Raw genomic sequence first — 18,662 nt, 5'->3', positions numbered from 1 at the left:
TTGAGCATGTTAGCTTTTTAAATGTACGGCCTATTCTAAATCTGTTTTTTATGTTGGTTGTAATTTTACCAACTCGGTGTTTAAATTTCATTTTTTCGATTTTTTTTTCGGCTCGATAGATTTTGGTGTATTTTATATCGGCTTAGTAGACTCTTATTGCATCCGTTGACGAGTGCAAAAAGTTTGCGTGTTCGGAAGGGAAGGGGGACTGAATTTTTTTGTCAATTAAAAAATTTAGGATTGAGTATGCTTAGGCTTTATTACAGCTTGGTAAGTTTGCGACGAGGCAGATTTTACAATGGCTGGACATGTTTTTTTAACAACTATCTTAATTTGATAGATCTAGTTGTATCGCACGCGCAATACAATTGATAGATCTAGTTGTATAGCGCGTGCAATCTTTATTCAGTTGAATTACAAGCAAGCAAATTGCAAAGCTCTTTCTTCATACTATTCCGCTTATTTACTCTAGCGTCAATTTAGTGTGTTATTAAGAACCTTCATTTTTTTCTAATCTAAGTCGCAAATATTGGTGCAACTTTTGGGGCACCTTTACAGCTTTTTGATAGCATGTGCTTTGACTTTCCAATAGTAATAAGTTAACAGAGTGGATGCATTTTAGTTCATCAAATGAACCGAAAAAAGCTATGTTTTAAACATGACATTCATACTTTTAAACATGACAAAATCAACTCGAGTTCAGAAATTTTCTAACTCAATTTATCTCGCAATTTTTTGAAATTCATAATTTACACATTATGTTGCTTTATGTTTTGCGATTTGTTACATGCAAAGTTAGCGTGGATACCTTCAGTTTATTATATTCCCAATTATTACTCGCAAAATTGTGTCTATTTGTACTTGGTACCACATTTGCTGAATGGCTTTGGCATTTTTATTAGAATTTGTAGCTGCTTTATTTGTGACTAGTGTTTGTCGGTGGTCAAGTGTGCGTCGCTGAGTGGTTACTGCGTGAGACTCAAAATCTCTTGATTGCGGTAGGTCGCAGATCGAATTCTAGATCTAGCCGATTTTTTTTGCTAATTCGAGGCTTAGTTCTATTTTTTTTGCACTTTCTAGAGCTGCTTTTTGTCGTGTTCCCGCTAGTGTTTGCAAAGAGAATCCTCGCTTCTGTGTTACTTTTGGTATAAGCAAGTGTATTGCACCTGGTACTAGTGGAAATTTTAGTGTGAGTGACCGAAGTGACTGTTTAAGTGTCCATGAACAAGACGAAAACATGTGCAATAGTTTTATGTTTTTAGGGAGTTACTGAAAATATTTAATTTGCTCTGTTTTGCTACTTGAGTTCTTAATATAAATTAATTTTGAAATTTCGAACGCTCTGAAATTGTTTGCGATTAAACAATGAGCAACATACATAAACTTGTGAAAACGCACTAAAAATAGTCCAATAATTACACTAGCAATGAGTTTGGTGTAATATTTCTAACCTAACTCGTAAATAAAAGTAATCATTAAAAGTGTTCGGAAATTCCACTGTAGCTTTGGAAATTGCTTAGCGGAGCAACTTGATGAGTCGTCATAAAATTTGGATTATGCGTTCCCTGGACCCTTAAAATTCCTGGCTGGAAGTCCAAAGTATGCATCTGGCTATGTAATCTGGGATCATAGTACATACTTAATCAAAAGATTATTCCCTTTAAAAAAACTATGTACTTTAAAAACTACTTTAATCATCAACGTTGTCTGCTCCGTAGAAAACTATGATTTAGATTTCCGTTATTAGCCTGAGTAAAGTACTATCCCGGGTATACATTACGAGGCCGAACTGTGCACTGGATATGCGCACCATTTAGTGTCTCTATGTTCCTGGATTCCAGTGACAAACCTTTAAACCGTAACACGACAACTCGCAACAAAAGACAACTCGCAAAAAACACCACTCATATAATTTAGCAATTACGACAACTCGCAAAGGACGATAACTAGCAAAAAACTCGTAAGATAATGCTTTAAAAATACCTTAACAAAGATCCATAATCTCCCACTAAATTTCAATTAATTTTGTACTTAATTCAAAACAGTTATTGGGGAAAGATATGAGTCTTTTTGTTCGTTTAACAACAATTTTTTTTCATTCGCAACAGTGTAAACTTAACCTAAAATCAAAATAAATTGGTTTCAAATGGTGCTAGGAAAAGTTTTTCGTTGCTTGTTCACAGTTGTCATCCTGTGTTTTTATCTTCAAACATCTCATATTCTTCAAAATAATATGCAAATGGTGTCGAAATTCTAATATCATAGGAGTCAGTTATGCGCGATGAAAGCCCCAGTTAACAGCGTGTGAATTTTTAGAATGCCATTCCAATTGTGTAACCATCCTCAACGCCGAGGGATCGCCATTTGGATCTTGTGCCTCTTAGTATAGCGAATGAAATTCTACATCTCACCCAGCACATGACATGACTATATGGGCGGTCCCATTTTGATGCCAGACCATCTGCTAGTCGTTTGAGGAAAAACGTGAACTCCGGTGCCAAAACAACATCTATTGAAGTGACAAGTGGAGTGAAAGACATGTGCTTTTCTTCACAAGCTGGTCCATACTTATTTTTCTTCTCAATCTCTGCAGTTTTCAGTACATTCATGGGATTGCGGTTTTGGTAAAACGGAGCGTCAGTGTCTGTAACACTGATGTCGAACGACGCAGCCGACTGTCTATCCCAACCCCCACGAGCTGAAAGATCTGCAATTAGTGCCGGGGTTCCATTTTCTACATCTGGTTTTTTTACGACAGGTTCTCTTGTCACATCTTTCCACAAAATTGAAGCAAGATCGCCCACTGCGTCTCTATTTCGTTGTGTCGTAGTGTTACCAGTCCGCCCTTCTTGCAAGAAAGTGCATTCTGTAAGTCAAAATCTTGTTGACATCCATCGCATCTCGAGAAAGAACGTTTGAATGGTATTCTGTACCTGACACATAGAGCGTCTCTGAACTCTGTGGCTGACAAATCAAAATTATCTTTCAACAAGGGCAGTGAAGTTAGCCACAAGGAACAACTGTTGTCGATTATTCTCCGGATCGCTCGTTTCTGATCTGCTGGTAAAACTGCAAGCAATTCATCGAGTTTATCTTTGTCCACAGCATTTTGTTTCTCCTCGTGGTTTTTTCTTGCTTCTCTCATCTTTGTTTTGTGTAGAGTTTGGTCGAAATTTGGAAAAGGATCGAACTCACGAGACAGTCAGTTGCTTCACGTGAAGTGGAAAATGTTAGTTCGGCACCTTCTATTGGATTTCGCACACCTAGTCCCCCTCTTTTGACAGGAAGTGAATACAAAACACGATCTGAGTGTGTGACACTAGAAGTTCCTAGTAAGCTTGGCAAAAAGTTTTCCTCCAATATCTTCTCGAGAGGAGCAAACAACTGCGACGTATCTTTGACTACTCTCTGGACAAAATTCCATTCGCATTGCAGTGATCTTGTTAATCCCACTAAAGCAGCTTGAGGTTCTTTTTCTGCCACTTTGGACAACTCGCCAAGACAATCCAAGCATTCTTGGACCTTTTTTAAAGTGAAACGAATTTTGCCTTCATCAGAGCCAATAAATCCGCCTAAATATTTTCTGCCTTCAACTATTCTGATGGCGAACCTGTCAAACAATTGATGAGCTTTTTCAACAAAGTTCGGGTGAACAACCAAATAACTTTTGCTTGGCTCGGGGTAATAGCCATACTTCGGGCCGTTTTCAGTCAAAGATGACAACCATTCAACCAGGTTTTGTAGTGCGCCGAGAAATCCCGAATCATCTGGATACCATGTTTGTAAATACTTATCTCGGTCTTTGAGTGATTCAATCAATGGCATCAATGAAACCCCATAGAATAACATCGCTAGTGGATCACCCTGTGTAGTGCCTTCACTACTAAAAAGAAGTTCTGTCGTTCCTGCAACAATTAGCGGCGCATACCCTCTATATGTGTTGAAAAGAAATCGTGAGCACCTTGGCCAAAGTATTCTAGCATTCCATAGAGCCGTTTCCCTGTTCAATGCATTGAATGCATTTGAGGCATCCATCAATAGAAGACCATGTCTGTCCTCTTTGGTGCTATTAAACAACTCCTCCACTGCGTGTACAGCTCCTTCTATTCCTGCTTTCACACCACAAGCTAGTTGTTGAGATCCACAGGTTTCTTCGAGATCTTTTTTGGTCGCTTCGGCCATACATTTACACATTACTCTTCGCAAACACTCACCTATTCCAATGGGTCTAACTCCGGGGCACTTTTCCAAAGCGATCAGACGACCTGACATCAATGCTCGTATTTGGTTCCATGCAATAATTTCGTTAGCTATCTTTGTGATCAGCGCTGCCACTTCGTCTCTCAAAGCCGAAATGTGTCCTCCAAATCGAAGAAATGCGTCTTTCCAGTGTTCCGAATCTGTTCCTGAAGGTACGGCTCCACCGTGCATTGACCTCGCAAATTTTTCTATATAAGAAGAAGTGATGGTTACTGTTTCTAACTCAGGCAAGCTGTCTACTTGTGTTCTTGCTTCTTCTTTTGACTGTTTTGCTACGGGATGCTTTTCTTTCAGAATGTCGATGACTAATTTTCTTGTTTTTGTTGTGGAATCAATAACTTCGTCATTTGGATGGAGCAAACCTCCGCCAGATCTGCTTGTCAGCCAACGCATGGCAGATCGAACTTTCCCTTCCATCATCATTCGTGCAAAAACCGTGTGCTCGTCTTCAGATCTGTTTTTTTTTTCATAGGTTTCCTCGGTTGTTTTTGTGAACATCGTTTGGCTTCTTGTAGTAGAATATTGAACTTACTATTTTCCCAGTCTTCAAGTCGTCTTCCTATCGAAGCTCTCACATCACGTGTGGTTTTTATCATTGGGTCCCGCTGTAAGATTAACAACAAAAATTGATTCCAAAACATTGATTGCTTTTTTTTTAATCGTTTTTGGTTTTTAAATATGTTTCTACTCTTTCGAATAATGTTGCAATTCACTACGCGTCAAATATTGACCTTTGGAGATGAAAAACTAATGAAGTTGAATTTAATGAGAAAAACGGGTTATTAACCTGGAGATGCTCGAAAAGACCCTAAAAATTGCATTTGCAAAGCAGTTAAAATCGTGGGAGAAAACAAACACTGACAAATAGCTTCAGAAAATAGTCCTCACTATTTGTAGTACATCTGGAGAGCAAAAGGTAAATTTGCGAGGAGTGCGCAGCAAAAATGTTCAAACTTACGTCGGTTGCAAAAGCGATTCAACGAGAAAGAATCCTTGGAGTTGTGCTAAAGACCGTAGGGGATATCGCAGTTCCTATGGAACTTCAAACCATTCTAAGGGAGAACCTCTTGGTTTATGACTCGGGTCCGGGGATTCCGACCAACTTTTTGTGTTCACCAGTGAGGCAAATTTGGACATTTTCAAGCATTACACAACTTGGCACGCTGATGGCACATCAAAAAGTTGTCCCTCTTTATTCTATCAAGTAAATACTGCACACGCTGTTATAAATTACTGCTCCCTCCCGATGGTTTACTTTCTGTTACAACGAAAATTTCAGCAGAAATATCAACGATCAATTCATGTGTTATGTGAACTGAACCCCTTATTAGAGACAACAGAAAATGTTATTGATTTCGAAAAAGCACTAAATTTTGCTTTTAAATCGGAGTTTATCCACAGCGTCCGTGAAATAGTGCTTTTTTTTTCATTTTGCGCAGGAGTAGGTTTAGCCATTGAATACAGAAAAGACAAAGCTGTTAGAAAGAAAGTGAAATAATTTATTGCGCTGGCTCTCATTCCTGAATAAGACTTGAAGTTGGCACTAGAAGCTCTCTACACAACAAAAACTGCGAATGAGCAGCTTTGGTCATATCTCGTTTATTTCGAAAAACGGGAATATGAACGTGGAATTCTACGAAAAGATCCAGATTTCAAACCAACTATATGGAATCAATTCAGCAAGGCAAAAAATGGAAGTAAAAAAAATCAACAATTTGGTCGAAGAATGGCATAGAGCTTTTCAATAGAGAATGAGTTATGTTCACCCCACTCTACTAAAATTCCTTCAACAAATAAGAAAGAAGCAAAGTTTAACCGGGAATTGCTTGATTTAGTTCAAATCCGGAGAAAAGCTTTCTAAATGTCCTTAATATGAACAGTTGCAACAAAGGATATCAGAAACTCTAAAACATTATCAAAATTTTTATCTAATTTCGCTGCTGGAATCTCTTTAATTTAACTTTGATCTGTAAAATCACTTAATACCCAAGATGTTTTGACGCCTCACAGGAATTGAGGTTTCATCGCTTTTTTTGTTTCACATTTAGATTAAAGGGAATTTTAAATTTCTTCCGCGATTTATAGAGTTGTCTCTTTTCGCGAGTTGTTTTTTGTTGCGAGCTGTTGCTGTACCTCTCTTAACATGTTCCAAAATGTAAGTGGATTCCGCTGACTTCTTCCAAAGTAGGAACAACAATGAATTGTACCGAGGTCTAGCAATAAACTATGAAAACAGTGCGATAGATAGTTTTAATTAGTTAATAATACAGCGATTGGGTCTATATTTGTAGGTCGTTTTTTAGTGAGTTCGTTTGTCATTTGTTCTGTGTGAGGATGTGCTTGAATTGGTCTCTTTGTTTGGACACCCACTGGTCGAATGATAGTAAAGATGGACAGAGGGAGCGGGTGAGGTCGATGTTGTGTCTCAAGTCCATCCTGCTCATGAACTCATACATGTTTGCAATGTCCTCACTCCCCGGCGTTTCCGCCCCTTGTTGTCGCAACTCATTCACAGTCATCTAACACAATTACAGAAAACACAGAATGTATCTTAGAAATTTGTGAGATATTTTTTAATGAAAAAGGTACAAAATAGAAAACGTTCAGTGGAATGGTACAGCAGAACCGAAGTTGCGACCTAAGTTGAACCTAATAATTATTCTGCGCTAACTTTGGCGTCTCTGATGTCGGCTGGATGGAGCTGCCGACTCATGATGGATGCCATCTCTTCCACAGTGAGTTTGCCGGCAGACACTGCGTAGTCCTTGCCGAATGCTTTCGGTCCCTGGGCCAGAATGCCCCCCACTATCTCTCCTACATGCTCCAAACTGATGCCGTCGAAGGCAGTCTCTCCCATTGGGATTTCTTCAGAACACAGCAAAAAAATATTGTTTGGTCTCGAAAAACATGAAACGTATAGAAATTTTAACGTTGTCATTTATTTTTGAAAACGGTTCCCTGTCTCATAATACTATTGAGTGTACACAACCGCAGTCATCAAAAAACTTGGATTTCATAAAGGCCCATAGTGAAGGTGTTCGACTTCAATGTCGACCAAGCCGCTGGAACACGCGAATATTATTCGACCTATCTATAGCTGATTTAAATTATTAGCCCAAAAAGGAATAAACTTGAAATTCCAAAAGCGTTTTACTCAAATTGGGCTAAGATTAGTCAAAATGCAAATCCGGAACCAAAATTAAGCTCCAAAAGTTAGTCATTCTGGCGTTAATCAAGAATAACGCTAAAACTATCAGTTAATTGATAAGAAAATGATATCAAAATAAGCCTCTGACACAGTCCAACAAAGCTTTAGAATGGTAAAAATCTCCAAAATATTTGAAACGGTTTTTAAACTTGAAGATTTTGAGTTTTATTAAGTAAAAATGATGTTTTTGGCAAACAAGAAAAAAATATTCTCATAACTTTTTGGAGATTTTGTTGGGCTGTGCTGGATGCTTCTTCTAATAAAGTTTTCTCATCAATTAACACCTGGTAGTTCAAACGTACAGCAGAAAATGAACTGACTGAGAAAATATTTGTGGCCACTGTATCTGACTGGTTTGTGCACTGTGAAGAGAACTTCATAAGGCACTGGAAGAATTAGTCCTGTGGATGGTATGGCCAGTTTTCTGATCTGTCGCTCTATGAACTCCTTGGCGTCATTTTGTCTGGCCAGAATTCCAATAGAGAATTCCACAGTCACATGTGTCAAATGTATTAAATGGGAGATATTGGCTGCCTTACATTGCTCCACCACTAAGATTCCCCTCTCAATCTAAAGGAATAAATGTATAGAAAAGAATAAAACCATTAGAAAAATGTGCCAGTGTTAAATTTTGCGGAACAGTTTTTTGGAAAAAAAACTAAATCTGAAACTTGGAGAGTCGATTCCTCTGCAAGTAGCAACAGATGTTTCGACTAAATTCTTAGCTACAAAAAAGTTTTCGTTCAAATTGTGTCGTTTTTTGTGCGTGGTGTGATGAAAGGATCGGAACGAAATATTAGAACAGCCACATTTGACAATCATAGTGAACAAAGCAAATTGGACAACATTTTTGTAGAAAAATGGTTAGACAAACAAAAAAAAATTTGAAAAAGTTTTTTCAGGCTTTATTATTCCAAAAATGGCGCAAAAAAGTAGCCTTATTCGAGCAAAGCAAAGTTTTCTCGGCTTCAAACTCAGCACAAATGAAAATTTTCCTCCTATTATAAGCTTGCTCGCTCGCTTTGTTTGCTCGAATTGAGACAAAAAACCAAACATTGAACCCGTTTTTTTTACCGACATTGGGGCAATTTTTTTAATGTCGCTGGGAACAAGGCTGGGAACAAGGTTAAAATTGCCGATACACTCGCCCAAAGTTGTTAGTGGGCAGAAGGCAAGTTTGTTCATAGTTTGCAGCTGATGATAAAACAAAAGTTTAATTTCAGCCGACGGTCACTGTAAAATCCTTAAGAATCAATTGAACGAACCTCATTTTGTTGGAAGTTTGGTTCTGTGAACACTGTTTTCGTGGCTAGGAAACAGGCGTAGCATCCATGCAGGATATTGAACACAGTCTCTTTGTTGAATTCGTCTGCAATGTGCACTTCAACTCCATTTTCTTTCAATGATTCTGACCTGCTATCATCCCCACCATCACTCAAAATCACAGCTTTCACTCTAAATACAAAACTACATCTGGGCGGATTCTAATCTGAATCCTACCAATGTTTAGATGATGCCAATAAGCGATCTTAATTTTTTTTTAAAGTCGTTGACCAACGAAGATGTAGCAGTTTGGTTAGTAAATAAAATGGCAATCTGGTGCCTGGAGTCGTCACTTTATTATTTGACTAATTTTTTGTGCAGATGTGGATGTATCAATAATTTTATTGGTAGCATTGAATTCTAATTAAACCAGGAGAGTATCTAGAATTTTTTCGAGGGGAGATTTTCATAAAACTTCTAATCTTTAGTCGAACCTTTTTATGACAACCAAGTTTATTTCCCGATCTCTCCCAAAGTACTAAGACTCGATATCCCGATTTTGCCTCTCTTGGGTGGGGTGCCACAGGCGTATCTTTGAAAAAAAAACATCTTCAATTTTTCGGAACGAGCTTCCCTTTCAAGTTTTGTATATATAGTCGCCCAAGGCCCAGTTGGAAATATTTTAGGATTAATGACCAAAAATTGGTGTCAACAATGATTTAAATCCAATTCATTCTCAATTAGTTGTCAAGGGGAGGGGCAGTGTTCCTCCTTTGATATCTTCTGGGGAATTGGGCATGTGAACTGCAGTCTGAATTATTTTGTAGTGCTTCAAGATACTTCAAACATCAATGCCCGTAACATTCGCATTTTTGCCGATGATAGCAGCACCCTACCCCCTCTTTTGTACTGACTCACCTGTAGTGGGAGCTGAGCCCCATGGCCACTCTGAAGCCCACTTCATTATTCACAGTGAACACTGCAACACTCTTCTTGCTATCATTGCTCCCCTCTCTTCTCCCTTCAGTCGAATCTGTGGCAGCTGTCATTCTCTGCAACCGATTGATGTTCTAGTCAGGGGCGGATCTAGGACTTTCTCGAGGGGGGCGGATTTTCAAAAAATGTTTAAAAATTCTGTCGACCTGTTTTTTAGGTCGACCAATTTAATTTTTTGAGCTCTCCCAAAGTACTAAAAAGACCCTGGTTTGGCCAAAATTTCTGCGCCGCAGGCAAAATTTTGGAAAAAACAGGCAAAAGACAAGCATTTTTAGGCACTTTTTAAAAATTTTTGACCAAAAAATTGCGTTTTTTCGGCGCGCGCTCCCCTTCAAAATTAGTATATTTTGGCGCCAAAAGCGCCATTAGAAAAATATTGGGGTCCGTCAGTTAAAAATGGATATTTTGAAATAGTTCAAAGGGGGACTCTTTGGGTCGGCATGGGGTCGAATCCCTGAGGGGAAGAGGCTTCCGCCCCCCCCCCCCCCCCCTAAATCCGCTCCTGGTTCTAGTAATTCGGAAGGATTTAAGATAACTCGAATGATGAATAAAAATTCAGTTTTGTTTTCAAAAAAATTGTTGTTTTTTTTCCAAGTACAGCCCCTTTAACTATACAATGATTTAATGAATCAACGCAATTCAGAAAATGCAGATGTAAAGCTTAGTTTATATTTTGATGGTTTTGATATGCTGTTACATTTTTTGATTTGATGTAAAATCGATTAAGATAGTAACTGCACAAAGACTGGCTAACTTCACATGATTGACTTTATGAAAATTCAAGTATAGTACGTCTCCAGACAAGAATTTTCTGTTGGTTCGTAACTCTCTTTTCAATGGTTCTTTTAAAAAAGCTGCACGAGCTAATCGATGGCTCGATGCCTCTCAAAAGTAGCAGGCGGACAAACGAAAAAAAAAACACTGTGCCATTAGTTAAGTGTCAAATATATATTATATTTCATATAGCAGCAGAAAAAGGAGGGCTTTGCTTTATTTAGTGGTGCCTACTTTTCCAAAACAGATAGTGACCTTTTTGTTAACTCAATTTGCATGATGGTTAAAATGTGAAAACATTCCAGCACTATTTTTGTGTTTGATCTTTTTGAATCCTATAATTTTTATGATAAACTGTTCACGCTGTCTGCTCCAGAAAGGAGCATTGGATGGGATTTATTTTCAGTCGACGAGACGCTTGCGTCATAAATAATATTTTTGGTGATTAATGAACGCTTTTACGTGGCTAAATAATATTCAATAATCACGCTACTATGGGCGGGACCAAATGGCTGGGAAACCGATGTTAACCTCATGATTGCTTTTTTGAAGATCCCGAAGTCGAGATGCTCGGTTTGTATTTCCAATCGAAATGCCGGACTTTTTAAAAATTGACACAAAACCGAAATATATATAAAGTCACATAAATTTTTTTGTCATTTCAGGTGAGCTCGAAAATTAATTTGATCGATCATAAAAATGGAAAATCATCATAAGTTTCCAATTTTCCTAGATCCGCGCCTGTTTATGCATTTCCATTCTGATTAATATCACCCGGAAAAGTTACTTGCTGGAACGTGTAAAAAGTTTGCATTAGAATAAATCGTATAATTTAATGCTAATTTAATCATAATTTGATCGAGAAAGACGAATCGTTGTACGAATACTAAAAATTAAAAAATTGTGTTGCCAGCCAAATGTGTCTGAGGTGTTTTTTTTCTGCTCGACTAGCATGACCAGTTAGAGCGACAAAAAAAGTTTAAAAAAGTTGTTGATGAAATTGGGACATAAAAGGATGCGCTGAAACTAAAATTGTTTTGTTTCCCGAACAAAAACCAGATAATAACAGAGCATAATTGTGCTGACGAAGTTGTTGAAGTGATTGATAGTCAAACATGAAACAACGGCTGTGAAAACGTTCAATCCAACCATCCAATTCAATATCATTTCGAAGTTCAAAAAATGATTTGAGGTAGAAATTATATATCAGCATGTGTGATTTGCGATGTGCCTTTTTTTTGGAAAAACAGGCGTTTTTGGGCACTTTTTGGAAAACTTTGACCAAAAAGTTGCGGTTTTTTCTGTGCGCGCCCCGTCAAAATTAGTTAAATTTTCAGATTGGTCATCCAAAAATGGATGAAATTAGAGAAATTAGAAAAATTTTCAAAAATTAGAAAAATTTTCAGGTTGGTCATCCAAAAATGGATGTTGTTAAATTAAACCGAAAGGCCCCATTCGGAAAAATTTGGCAACCAGAATTGAGGGGCGGGAAGGGTTGGTCTTATTCGAAAAAAAAGATAAATTCAATCCCAATAGTATTTTTTAAACAATCTTTCAAATAAAAACTACTGAAATCAAAGTTTTTTTCGAATTCAGAAAAAAATTATCAAAACTAAAAACCAATCGAAAAAGCCGTCAAACTAAGATTTCAATTAAGCATGCAAATCGCGTCGCAAAAACTGCTCGATGAGAAATAAATCGTCTGTATTCATTGTGAAAAATATTGACGAGCCTAACGCACATTATGGCTTCGTTTTCTGCAAAATCGCTCAAGCGTGCTCGTTTTTTTTTTTTAAATCTCGGCTTGTGACTTCTGCTGTTTTGCAAATGATATTTTGGAGTTAAACAACTGCATACTAAAAAATTTCGTTTTTTAATATAACCCTTGCTTTTCTGAAATTAACCAACCTTTGCAGATAGTACTGTAGACAGGCAAATGTTATTTAGTTTTGCTCGGTTACCGGCTTTATCTGGTTGTTTTAGCAACGGGAACAAGATATACGTTAGGCAAAATTTGTTGTTTGAAGCATAAGAATTGAAAATTAAACAGTGGTTTGAACTTGCAAAGCGTAACTAAGGCCCAATAGAAGTCTCTGGAATTTGATAGCGAAGTCTCTGAAATGATAAAGAAATTGAAACGAACGTCCTAAAACGTTTGACTATTTCCATTACACGTTCAGTTATCGATTATTTAAATCAAAACTGAAACTGAAAAAAACTGGGATTTGAGATTGGATTTCAATTAACTTCATAAAATTGAAAAATCAAACTGAAAGAAAGTTTTTCGACAAAGTTTGGCGAAAACGGGCATAGGATTACTTTTCTGGCAATTGATTCTGAACGTCTTTTGAACTAAAGCTCAGCTTACTTATTGAACTTGCTGCCGCTAGGTTGTCAGTCGAGATGTCGAACAGTCTCGACATCTCCTCTCGATCAAGTGTCCCGTTCCAATTGGCGAAATCGTGGCCTTGTTCTACGGGAGTAGATTCACTCGTTAACGTCCTATTACCATCTACTTCCGTTCCACGTCCCGCCCGATTCTCATCCAGAGCGGTGTTTGGATAGATCTCCACCTCCAACATTGCCTTTTTGTCTTCCGAGGTCTTTTGGTTCCTTGTTTCAACCATTCCGCCCGAAACTTTCTTCCCTTTTTTGTTCCGAGTCTTCTCGGTCCTTTCCACAAAATGGTCATTCATCGATTTCCGTTGTTTCTTCGGTATAAGTTTCGTAGAGCTATCACTTAGCTTAGGTATTCTAGACTTGTCTAGGCTCATTTCTTACTTTATAGCTACTTACTGCTCACACACTCGATTCGCTCGCCACCAAATTCGTTGTCTGACTACTGATAATATTAACACAACACGACATGTCCAAAACTTTTATTTAACAAGTGACCATGAATCGTATTAAGCTAACACAGTACAGCGTGTATACAGTTTATGATTGTTGATTATAGGATAAAAAATAGCACAGACTGATGATATCAATATATTTATGAGATAATGTACCCAATCGAGAACAATTCTTAGGGATTGAAAACTAAAAAAAATATATTGAAAATTGTATGTGCATTGTAATTGTTCTGTCGCAATTCAAAAGTCGATTTGGTTTTTAAAGAAAGAGCTTTCCTTGTTTAGTGCCGCACTAAACAGACAAAACTTGAAGGCAGTGTTTTTCTCAAGTGGGCAACTAATGCACCCACCGAGCTCTGTGTTAATTATTTGCCCTCGGATTGCTCGAGCTCGACAACTAAAACACTCAAGGCAAACACTCTTCCAAAAACAGATTGAATTTTAATCCAAATAAATCGGTGTCGAAATCCGTTTTCGGTTAGACCTATAGTCGCGAGTCTCCGGCCTTAGACCTGTTTTGGTTTTACTGTGGTCTTTTCAATTTTTATTTAAAGGCAATTTACCAGTGCAGACATTGGTTTCCTGTCTTTTTTGGTCTGCTTATTTCCTAATATCCTAATACTTTTCACTGTGTATCTTGTTTTCGTTTACGTACGTTTTAGGATCCCTACTTTTTCGTTCGTAAAAAAAAGTGTTTCTTGGACCCCTCCGGATAGGCAAAAATAGGACCCCTCCGAATTGACAAAAAACTGGACCCTCCGAATTGGGACCCCTCGGTTTGGCAAAAAATGGCACTTCCAGATTGGCAAAAACAGGACTCCTCCGAATTGGGACCCCTCCGGATTGGCAAAATATGATACACGAGATCCACCCGGATACGCCTTCAGAGCCTATTATGCAAAATCAATTAACTAGGAAGGGTTTGTTCTGGCTCCAGACCCCTTCGCATTGAAGCTAAGCTGCTTATTTAAGAGTTCTCCTTAACTGTGAGGGGTCTTATAACAAGCCTATTTTGACTCGACTGTCGTTTTCGAGGTTCCTTAACCCTTCCCTATTGTCAACAACAACGTAAGAAAGCCTTATTAGACCGTTGCTATCTTTTGGTAGGGGTATAGGGGCTTTCCAATAAAATTTCACACAACGTGAAGGGTCTACCTCAAAAACCGGTAGTTTTGCTATAATCAATCTAAAAATTTTTTTTAAATGCTTTTTTCTTCAAAAAAACAGCTTATGCTTAAGCCTACCTAATTTCTGTTCTAACGGTACCATGATGAACTGAATTGGTCCAGTTTTTGTTAAAGTTATAATGCAAAACGTCTTTTATGATAACTCAAAAAATTTTCAAACTTTTAGATTCCACCTAATTTTTTCCGCAATTTTATCCTATTGACTAAAGTTTATTGATCCGAGCTCAAATGGACTATAGTTTTCTTTTTCAATGCAAAAATTTGATCTAAAACATTTCAGTTGAAGAAATTTTCCAAAAACAATGCTATTTGGACACCTCCGGATTTATGAATCCACAAAACCAAAAACCTTAAGTTCGATTTCACTGGGGCCAGGAAGATTGTTAGCAAACGGGTTTTAAAACCTGTCTATTCACTAGTGTATGTCATTTGAACAACAATTTTTATTGCCCTAACTCAAAAATTTTCAAAATTTTTTTTGTGGCGTCTCGTTTTTCAAAAATCACAAAAGTTCGGACTTCCTTACCCAATTAGTTCCAACCACGTCTGAACTAATTTTACGGGCTCCGCTGGTTTTATTAGTGCAGTTACAATGTAGCTCACTAACTTGGTGCTTTTTTCCGTTTCAAAAACATCAATATCTCAAAACTCACGATTTTTGGGGGGATCAAATTATCATTATTTTGACCCTAAAACCGGTCTAATTGCGATCTGTTTCACCAAAAAACGATATAGGAATAATCGTACAAGCAGTATGATTAGTAATACTAATAAATTGAAACCCCTCCGAGTCCTTTCAATATCCGAACTAAGGTGCTTAACGCGGAAATTCGCAACTCGGAGAGGGTCACTACAGAGCAGTCACTGTCGAGCACCCCACAGATTGTGCACTCACTGTCGAGTCCCCGACAAAAAGAGATACAAAATTTATTAACGATACCCAACAGTCAATAGTTGTTTTCCTTGAGACCCTTCCCGCTGTAATCCCGAGACCCTACCGGATTGAGCGCAAATTAGCATTAACGTGCTTAAATACTCAACCAACCCATGAATACGGGCACCAGAAAAAGACCACAATTTTGATCGTAACAATCCTGTTTGATAAAAACGCCTGTAACAACAAAATATTTAGCAACAAAAAATGGGAGGGTCGACATATCTCGTCTGGGGAACTGATTTGTGCAGATTTTCTTTTTTTACTGTTTTTTTTTGTTTTTTTCTGATGTTTTTGGTTTTTTTTACGTACTATACTAATTTTTGTTTGGTTTCTTGTATATCTTTTAGTTTTTTTGGGCATATACCGCTCAGAGGATGACGGGAGGGCCGATCCCCCACCCTTCACTAAACGTGAATTTTTGGTCTTAACTAGGTTAAAAAACTAAATCCGGGAATCCGGATAGCTTCCGCGTTCCGAACCACCCTTCTCGGTCCCTCTTAAGAACCATAATTAGAGCATCCGTTCGGCGCGGAGTGCTTTGTTAACGGGTCCGCCGATCATGATGTTAAGAGAATGACACTCAGGAGCGCCATAAAAGCATATATGTAACATTAGCCTAATTGTTGTGATAAACATATTAAAAAGTTTAAGAGATGGAATGGATCCTGAAGTGACAAATCGAAGGTAGCGGTGTCCCCACTAGACGAATCATGGACAAAACTGGTAATCCGGCGACGAGTGATCCCAGTTTGGCGTACAGACCTCGGCTCTACGACTTGCGGAGAGCGTTGTTCCTGTACGGACACGCCCTTTTGCGTCTGGGGGGAAAGATGCCAGACACAGCACCTTGCAGCAACGTCAACTGTCCCCACAGCGGAATTGTAGCTTCCAGTGGAGTGCAGTGTGATGGGTGCAATAACTGGTTTCATGTCAGCTGTGCTAAAACAACGAAAAGAGAACTCGCAAACATCCCTCAATTTTTCTGTACTAGTTGTCATCAACAGCCTTCTAACGGATTTTCAGGCTTATCACAGATGATGACAAACATGACAGTTAAAGAGAAAGGCATTGACGACCAGAAAAAGGCTACCGAGCTGAAGGAACTAGTGGACCTGTCTAAGATTGATGTCTCAGCAAACTGTTTCCCTCCTGCCGATAAGTTTGGAGAAACAAATTTAAACCAGTTTGCCACCGGAGTTGAAAGTTTTTATGAAAAAGTTGTTTTCATGAAAAGAAATCTATCTAACCGCCCTTCAGGAAATGCTGGAAAGCTGTTTATCAGGGAGCTCACGTATTGGCTAAAACAGTTTAATTCTTCAAACTCTAAATACAATTCCTAGGCCATGAAAGTTTTCATGGTGCTACCCGGATTATTGCTACAGTAACCCTTCCAGACCTCCAAATGCAAAGATCACACAGAAGCATTTTCTCGGCGCTTAGAAACGTTGGTTGCCTCCCCTTCACAGAAACGGTTGAGATGGAACTGAAGCAGTTGCACCCAACTATGTCAGTTCCCTACAGAACAGCACTTCTTTTTGGGCCAAAGGAAACCATTCCCGAAGTAGCATATAAGTCCATCACAGAAGACGTGGTAGCAAAAACTGCAGGAAGACTGAATGAATCCGCTGGTCCATCGGGATTAGACGCTGAAGTATTCATGAGAATGCTTTGTTCAAAAAATTATGCCCAAGACGGAAAAATTCTGAGAGAAGAAATCTCTTTGATGTGCTTCAAATTGTGCACCATGCACCACTGCCCCGGGTTACTTGCGCCTTTGACGTCTTGTCGACTTTTATTCCTTGATAAGATCCCTGGTGTGTGACTAATCGGGGTTGGGGAGTTTCTCCGTAGACTTCTAGGCAAATGTATTGTCCATGCATTCAAAGACCCGATCAAGGAAGCCGCAGGAAACCTGCAAACATGTGCCGGATTCGAAGTTGGTGCAGAAGCTGCTATTCATGCTATGAAAGGATCTACGAGGAAGAGAACTCGGAAGCTGTGATAATGATTGACGCCTCTAAACAACATACAAGTACTGTGCCCAACGATTGCCACGTATTTAATAAACACATACAGGAAGCCATCGCGCTTTGTGATAGGAGGGGGGATTTAAAATCAAGTGAAGGAACGACGCAAGGAGATCCACTCGCGATGCCCTGGTTCCTTTTCAACACCAGACGACTAATCAATGTACTTGCCGAACAAACTGAGGTGAAGCAAGCATAGCTGGCAGATGACGCCACCGGATGCGGAAGCATTGCGAACTTAAGGAAGTGGTACGGGAAATTAATTGAAGAAGGAAAGAAAGACGGTTGTTTTGTTAACCAACTGAAATGCTGGCTGGTAGTGAAATTGGAGAGTCTGAGTGAAAAGACAAAAGTGATGTTTAATGGAACAATAAATGTCACTACGGCCAGCAAAAGGCACTTGGGTGCAGCGCTTGGGTCTCAAGATTTCAAGACTGCTTACTGCAAAGATAAAGTTGAAATATGGGCTAAGGAATTGAACGTGTTGAGTGGGTTCGCCGTTTCACAACCACATGCAGCATTCTCTGCGTTTAGCAAAGGATTTAAATCAAAGCTTACATACTTCTTTCGGACTATACCTGAAGTAGCTGATATGCTCGAACCAATAGAATGTGTTCTGGAGAACAAACTTATTCCAGCGCTCTTCGGGTCTGAGTCCCCACTGGAGAACAAGAAAAGACAAATTATTGAGTTACCAATAAGCAAAGGCGGTCTTGGCTTCGGAGCGCAAAAAGAAGAAGCAAGATTTCAAAAGGAAAGCTCAAAAATCTTCTCAAAGCCCCATTGACCAGCTTTCGGGTACCACTCTCGAGTATAGCGACGGAAGAAAACAAATAGCAACTCGGAAACGCGAAAGAGAGAAAGAATTAGAAGAAGCAGTCTCACAATCACTTACCACCGAAGAAAAAAGGAAGTGGAAACAAAACACCGACAAGGGAGCTAGTACCTGGCTAACCGCCCTACCTCTAAAAAGCCAAGAAATGAACCTCACAAAAACCGAATTTCGGGACTCGCTGAGATTACGATACAATATTCCCCTGCAAAATATCCCCCGCAATTGCCCATGCGGAAAAGTTTTTTCCGTTGATCATGCCCTGTGCTGTACAAAAGGTGGTTTCTTATCCGCGAGGCATGACAAACTTCGGAACCTTCTTGCAG

At 38.8% G+C, this 18,662-nt stretch overlaps 1 protein-coding gene across 6 annotated transcripts in view; it reads right to left on the bottom strand.

Annotated features, from left to right (window-relative positions):
- Positions 1 to 6,496: 6,496 nt before the first annotated feature.
- LOC134851843 (nmrA-like family domain-containing protein 1) overlaps positions 6,497 to 18,662 on the bottom strand; it is a 47,726-nt gene continuing 35,560 nt past the window's right edge. The window contains exons 1-6 of one of the 6 annotated variants that reach the window (XM_063868114.1): positions 10,425 to 10,580; positions 9,650 to 9,783; positions 8,734 to 8,923; positions 7,789 to 8,038; positions 6,932 to 7,125; positions 6,497 to 6,779 (exon numbers count right to left, since the gene is read on the bottom strand). In XM_063868114.1, the coding sequence (XP_063724184.1) occupies positions 6,576 to 6,779; positions 6,932 to 7,125; positions 7,789 to 8,038; positions 8,734 to 8,923; positions 9,650 to 9,780 (969 nt within the window). In that variant the 5' untranslated portion in view covers positions 9,781 to 9,783; positions 10,425 to 10,580 and the 3' untranslated portion in view covers positions 6,497 to 6,575. Of the gene's footprint in view, positions 6,780 to 6,931; positions 7,126 to 7,788; positions 8,039 to 8,733; positions 8,924 to 9,649; positions 9,803 to 10,154; positions 10,188 to 10,217; positions 10,581 to 18,662 lie in introns of those variants that run through there. The other 5 variants (XM_063868112.1, XM_063868113.1, XM_063868110.1 and 2 more) reach the window with 5 other exon arrangements.

This window comes from Symsagittifera roscoffensis, chromosome 7 (genome assembly GCF_963678635.1).
Source record: "Symsagittifera roscoffensis chromosome 7, txSymRosc1.1, whole genome shotgun sequence".
NCBI classification, from domain to species: domain Eukaryota; kingdom Metazoa; phylum Xenacoelomorpha; order Acoela; family Convolutidae; genus Symsagittifera; species Symsagittifera roscoffensis.
This window is presented reverse-complemented; position numbering and strand designations above follow the sequence as displayed.